Source organism: Arvicola amphibius, chromosome 5, assembly GCF_903992535.2.
Source record: "Arvicola amphibius chromosome 5, mArvAmp1.2, whole genome shotgun sequence".
NCBI lineage: Eukaryota > Metazoa > Chordata > Mammalia > Rodentia > Cricetidae > Arvicola > Arvicola amphibius.
This window is the reverse complement of record NC_052051.1, coordinates 105502648-105509962: the sequence shown is the minus strand read 5'-3', so window position 1 is coordinate 105509962 and position 7315 is coordinate 105502648. Positions and strand designations below refer to the sequence as shown.

The 7315-nt window shown below is 41.9% G+C and overlaps 1 protein-coding gene across 1 annotated transcript; it reads left to right on the top strand.

Moving 5' to 3' along the window:
• Positions 1-1518: 1518 nt before the first annotated feature.
• On the top strand, positions 1519-2001 carry LOC119815734 (transformer-2 protein homolog beta-like). The gene has a single exon (XM_042055186.1). It carries the CDS (start codon positions 1519-1521, stop codon positions 1999-2001), a length of 483 nt encoding a protein of 160 aa, XP_041911120.1.
• Positions 2002-7315: the final 5314 nt, after the last annotated feature.

Genomic DNA, 7315 nt, shown 5'->3' with positions numbered 1-7315 from the left:
ACATGGTACATCTACATAATGGAGAGAAAAACGCAATAACATCATAAAATTTGAAGGCAAATGGATAGAATTAGAAAAACTCATCCCAAGTGAGGTAATTCAGACTCAGAAAGACAAACAAGAGATGTACTGACTCATAAGTGGATAATAGATATAAAGCAAAGTATGACCAGACTTCTGTTCTCAGCCCCAGAGAATCTAGGTAACGAGGAAGACCCTAAGAGGGACACAGGAGTCTCCCTGGGAAGGGGAAAGAGGTACAATGTCCTGTGTAAGCTGTGGGCATAGGGGAAGTAAATGGAGGAAGATGGAGGGATGGTAACATGAGGGATCAGGATAGTTGAGTTGGGGGTGGCTCGGAGGGGAAGGGTAATGAAAGAGATATCTTGATCGAGAGGGGTTAGGGAGAAACCTAGTGCCAGGAAAGTTCCAAGAACTCACAAGGATGACCCCAGATAAGACTTCTAGCAATAGTGGAGAAGGTGCCTGAACTGGTTTTCCCCTGCACTCAGACTGGCGACTACCCTAATTGTCACCACAGAACCACCATCAAGTAACTGATGGAAGGAGATGCAGGCATCCACAACTAAGCACCGGTGCAAGCTCAGGTAGTGCAGCTGAAGAGAGGAAGGAAAGATTATATGAGCAAGGGGGATCAAGATCATGGTAGGGAAACACACAGGGACAGCTGACCTGAGCTTGTAGGAGCTCACGACTATGGACTGACAGCTAGGGAGTTGGCATGACATTGACACAGGCCCTCTACATGTGGGTGACAGTTCTGTAGCTTGGTCTTTTGTGGGAATCCTAGCAGTGGGACCAGCACCTGTCACTTACACATGAGTTAGTTTTGTAGAACCTAGTCCCTATGGTGTGACTCCTTGCCCAGGCTTTATGCCATGAGCATGGTCCTGCCTCAACTTAATATGCCATCCTTTGTTGACTCCGATGGTAGTCTTTATTCCTTCTGAACAGAAATAAAGGAGGATTGGAAGTGGGTAGAGGGAGGTGGGAAGTGAAGGGAAGGAAAGGAGGGAGGTGAAAATATGGTTGGTATGTAAAATAAATAAAAAGAGGCTCAGAGAGGGAGAGCAGAGCGCATAGGTCTTGGGCAGCTCTCAGAGTGCGACATTGCGAGAGGCCGCGGCGGGGCCTCTGTAGAGAAAGCAGGAGCCTGACAGCTTTCCGTGGCCAGCAGCGGTGACAGCCATCCAAAGTCATGAGCGACAGCAGCGAGCAGAACTACAGCGAGCGGGAATTCCATTCTGTTTCCAGAAGTGGATGTGCTCACAGATCCGGGAAATCTGAACCTCACACGGCTGCAAGGTCTCGCTCCAAGGAAGATTCAAGGCGTTCTAGATCAAAGTCATGGTCCAGATCTAAATCTAGGTCTAGATTCAGAAGAAGTTCTAGAAGGCATTATACAAGGTCACGATCACGATCCTGATCTATAGACGATCTCGGAGCAAGTCTTACAGCCGAGATTATCGCAAGCAGCACAGCCACAGACCTTCTCCCATGTCCACCCGAAGGCACCATGTTGGAAATAGGGCAAATCCTGACGCCAGCTGTTGTCTTGGGGTGTTCGGATTGAGCACCACAGAAAGAGACCTGAGAGAAGTGTTCTCTAAATATGGCCCCATTGCTGATGTGTCTATTGTGTATGACCAGCAGTCTAGATGCTCAAGAGGATTTGCCTTTTTGTATTTTGAAAATGTAGATGATGCTAAGGAAGCTAACGAACGTGCCAATGGAATGGAGCTGGATGGACGTCGAATTACGGTCGATTTCTCTATAACAAAAAGGCCCCATACCCCAACACCAGGAATTTACATGGGGAGACCGACTTATGACAGCTCACGCCTCTGCGATTTTTATGACAGAGGATATGATCGGGGTTATGATGACCAGGACTATTACAGGAGATCATACAGCGGAGGTGGTGGAGGAGGCGGCAGATGGAGGGTTGCTCAAGACAGGGATCAAATTTACAGAAGGTGATCACCTTCTCCTTACTACAGCCGTGGAGGATATAGGTCACATTCCCGATTGCGATCATACTCACCTCGTAGCTATTAAAGCATGAAGTTGAAGACTTACTGAAACCCGCCATAGAACTGGGATATTGTTTCTGGAAAATATTTTCTATTGTCTCCTGTTTAAAAAGTGAACAGTGCCTAGTGAAGTTAGGTTACTTTTACACCTTTTATGATGACTGCTTTTGGTGGAGTTGAAATGCTGTTTTCATTCTGCATTTGTGTAGTTCGGTGCTTTGTTCAAAGTTAAGGGTTTTCAGAAAAGCATGTTTGAAATTTTTTCTCAATTTTTTATTAAAGATTTCCATCTCGTCCCCTCCTCCTCCCCCTTCCCTCCCCTCCCTTCCACCCATACCCCCACTCCTTCCCTCTCCAGGCCAAAGAGCCATCAGGGTTCCCTTCACTATGTTAAGTCCAAGGTCCTCCCAACTCCCCCTAAATACAGGAAGGTGAGCAACCAAGCTGACAAGGCTCACAGTGAGCCCGTCCATGCTGAAGAGTCCAAACCCATCGCCGTTGTCCTTGGTTTCTCAGTCCTCCTCCACCGTCAGCCACATTCAGAGAGTCCGGTTTGGTCGCCTGTTCCATCAGTCCCATTCCAACTGGACTTGGTGGTCTCCCGTTAGTTCTGTCCCACCGCGGTCTCAATGGGTGAATGCACCCCTCACGGTCCTGACTTCCTTGTTCATGATCTCCCTCCTTTTGCTCCTCATCAGGACCTTGGGAGCTCAGTCTGGTGCTCCAATGTGGGGCTCTGTCATTTTCTCCATCCAACGCCAGGTGAAGGTTCTATGGTGATATACAAAATACTTATGAGTATGGCAATAGGATCTGGACATTTCTGGCTCCCTCTCCTCAGCCGCCCAAGGAACTAGCTGGGGGTATCTTCCTGGACACCTGGGAACCCCGCTAGAGGATGGGGAGAGAAAAGTGTGAAGTGGAGGATGGGGAGAGCTTGCGGGAATAGGATGGTTGGGATATAGGAAGGGTGGATATGGGAACAAGGAATTATATATCTTAATTAAGGGAGTCATTCTAGGGTTGGCATTTTGAAATTTTGAAGTAATATACACAAACAGGAGGGTTATTTGTGTGTTTAGGAGAAACTTAATAAACAGTGATGGTTTTATGCGCCCTTGAACACCACAGCCACCTATAACCACTTTGATGGCCCAAGATGTGCATACTGTTACTTCAGACTTGATGTAGGGTGATGTCCATGTCTCAGTGTACTCAGCCCTGCCTGCTAGGACATGTAGCAGGAGATTTCGGGCAGAGGCTCTGATGACCATCAGGTGGACTGCAACATTGTGGCTGCAGATGGTCTTTTGGCTGAAGGTCAGATCCATGGCTGGAAATTTAGATTGTCTACTCAGTTCCCCAAAGGGAAGGCTGATTTGGAATCCAAAATTTTATGGGAATGCTTGGGAAGGGATGCCACTTGGCAATCAGAAGACGGTGAGGCTTCCTGTATTCACAAATAGTACTGGTTCCCCGGGCAGTCAAGGCAGCCCCACCCCCAGTGCTGCTGCAATGGCTCTGCTCTGCTCTCCATCTGGGGACCAGCACTGGCTCCGGAGTTGGATTGAGCCATTCACATATCCTGAAGAACTTGGAACTTTCTTAGTTTGGAAAAGCCATAGTTTTTATTTATTTATTTTTAGTAGACTTTATTATAGATCCCTACCAAACAGTAAAACTATTGTGCACCAAAATTAACAATATGTCTTAAAGAACTATATGTTGGAAGTGTAAATTTTAATGTGAAAAGTCATGTTATAACTAACTGTATTTCAAATATTTTTTATAATTTTTTTTAAAAAAATGCCCGTTTTGAAATTCAGAGCACTATTCCTAACTTGTAAAATTTACAGGAGAGAATGCCAGACACAAAGCACCTCTCTTGCCTTTCAGTGCAGACCCTCATCCCTCCTTTTGGTTGCCCCGTGGCCATAGCTGTATTGTTGAGGGGCATGAATCTACTGGCTGAATGGTAAAAGGCATGATATGTTGAACTCTCAGCACAGAGCCAAGTTTTCTGTTCAAAGAGCTCTATAAATGATTATTGATTCACTCATAGATTACTTGGCTAAACTCTAATTATTTCATATTACCATAGCCATTTGTGCATGTAATAATTATTGCTTGTAGAGAATACTGATATTTAAAAATCTTAAATACAAAGATTAAGTTGTAATTATAAGGTAATGCAGACAAAGCATACTTTCATTGATAATAGTATCATTCTTCAAATTATTTAATTTCAACAATGACTTACATATCTATGTATGCCTTATTCTGTTTGCCAGTGTAAGTCCTGGTGTATTATGAAATGAAAATACCATATTTTTTATGTCTAGGAGGAAACATAATTAAAATCCCAAAGTAGTAAAACAAGCATAAATTTAAGACTGTTTTAAGTAAATTAATGTGTAGTCTGACTGTGGTAGAAGCTCTGTCTGTGGACAGAGCTGTATTTGCAGATGCAGAATTCACTCCCTATTATTTGCCAGGGGATAGAAACCAAGTGAGCTTTGAGAATTAAGGAAGGTGTGGACCACTCTGTTGTGAATGGGGTGTGGTTGAATCAAAAAGTTTCCATCAACATTGTCCAATAACTTGGCTCTGATGCACCCCAGCTAATGTTTTTTTTCTGTATCTGTCCACTTCCCCCAGGGAGTCCAAAAGCAAAGAAGTTTTTTATAGAGTGTCTGATAGGCTGACTTTAAGAATGGCCTCATTCATCTACATGAACGTGGAGAATACTGTGATTTGGTTCATGGCAATACCATACAGGCAAGGAAGAAATTATAATGCTACTTTTACTGCTCCACCTGTCCCCTCTCTCATTTTTCCTCAAAATTGTTTCTTTACTACAAATCCTAGATAGAGACAGGAAATCTCTGAGACAAGGCAAGTTGCACCTTGACGCTGTCTCTTACATTATCAATCAGTCTTGCTCAAGAAAAAAGAACTCTCCCACATGAATGCCTCATTGTCTTCCACTGTGTCTCTTCCCCAGCTCCACTTGGGAAAGACCAGGATAGCTTGCCTCTTCTCCACTTACCCAAATCCAAACCAGCCTTCCTTTCCAAACTTGTGTCTCATGATTCTGCGCTTTTTTTCTCATCAAGCTCACTCTGTGCAAACTCAGGATGCTACACGGTGGAAAGAACACAGGATGGAGTCATGTTGAGAAACATAGACAAAAAGCACAGCTCCCAATTCATCATGGATGGGAAAATTACAGTAGCTCTTATGACTGAATGATTTCAGGATGCTTTAACATAAGGAATATAAAGGATGTATAAGAAGAGAATATGCATAACAAGAAACAGAGTTCCACAGCTCCAGTCATCAAGCAGTCATATGGAAGGTGAACAATGTTGGACTCTAAGCAGCTTATGTCGTCGAGTCAGAAGATCACAGTGTACTTCACTTGAACCAGATGGAATTTTAATTGTAGAATATGAGTGAAATGTGAGAAAAGAAGTAAAAATACAATGGAGATAAGGAAAAAAACAACAGTTACTAAGTACCTCAAATTCTCAGGAAAGAAAAACCCATACACCGGGATATAGAGATGTTGCAGGTAGAATTTTAAAAAGAGTAAATTTTAACTAAACAGTTAAAAATTGTTCAGAAATAAAATGCATCCAAAATAAAATTTTCTGTCTTGAGAAAGAGAGTTCTGATATAAATGACCCACTATCCAGGAAGAAATTAATTGCATTGATATCCTTTCCATATTAGTGATTGACATAAGTCTGGTCTATGCTTCTCATAACTATATACTTATTCTCGTGTGACATTTGTTTAACCCTTTTATGTTTAAAGTACCATAAGAAGCAACTGGTACTTGATCAGGGTTACTTTATACTTGTTGATGTGGGACATTGGCATGTCTGATGGCAACACAGTGGTGGGACAATAAAAAGAATGTGGACAATGACACTAGCAGCAAGTGCATTCTGCAGGATCACAGGCTTTGAGCTGTGATGTTTCCTGTCCTGAAGTTAAGCTAGTGCAGATACTTCTCCAGGCAGGAAGAAACCAGAGGGTCACAAAATGTTCAAATCTGTTATTTTCATAGATGCTCCATCTACATTCCATTAACAAGATGAAAACTCTTTCTAGTGGGCAGCTTACTCATTAAGTGTGATAAAGGTGTGAGAGTCTATCCCAGAGTCAGCCGTTTATATGAGTGGAATGTTGACTTTCTTGGAATTGGGAGTGGCCACAAAGTTTCCACAGAATGAAGTCAATAAGCTGGGAAGCATTTAAGTACCTTAGAATGGCATGGGGAAAGCGATGCCTGCCAACATCTCTTGAAAAACTTCAGTTCTCAGAGGGAAGATTAAAAGTACTCAAATATAGGAACAAATAATTGGAATAATTGTTTAAAATTGTCATTTTTACCTATTTACTAGGGACCAGATTCTGCACTGATGAACATAGAAGGCTTACTAAAATGATGCAATTGAACACATTTTCATGGGTTCTTCCTTTAATCGACAACACAACAATTTATAACTGTTTCCTACCCACCCATTTCTTTTCTGGACCAACATACCACAGATAAATTGTTCCTTGTTTGTTTATCTTCATGTATTAACTTTTGCCCCAAATTTTCACTGGTCACTCATTTGAGAAACAGTGATCAACAATGTAGACCTTCAAAGAAGCAAGAAGTGTGATGTGGTATTAGTTTTGTGCAAAATAGGATGTTAGGAGATTCTGGAATTCTGAGTAAATTCCAAGAAAATTGCAACAAAATAAAAGCACAACATTTAGGCTTAATATAAAAACATAGGGTGCAGAAACTCACGCAAGCTCTGGTTATGGATTAATATGAACCAACTACAACAACTTTAGAGTTTCCTGACAGCCTGAGTCTGTCTCTGCAAAGATCTGGAAACAACTGGAAAGGCCTATAACACTGAAGAAATTTGTTAGAAGAAAGAAAAACACATATAGAATTCAAAGATAGAAGACACAGTGAAAAAGACTTTTGAAAATAAAATGAACAGCTGGTTAACTTCTATTGGGTAAAAATGACTCATATATCCTTATGGTTGAATAACAGACATTTTTTAAGCTTTGTATTATCATAAATTTCACTTTATCTTCAAAAATATAAATAAGCATGACAGTTTATGAGTTACAGATATGAGTGGTTGGGTTTAGAGTTTAGTATTCTGGGATGTGCAGTGCGTTCCCATTGTCGCACTTTGTAGATGACTTTCTCAGACGTCATCTTGGTCACTAATTTATTGAAA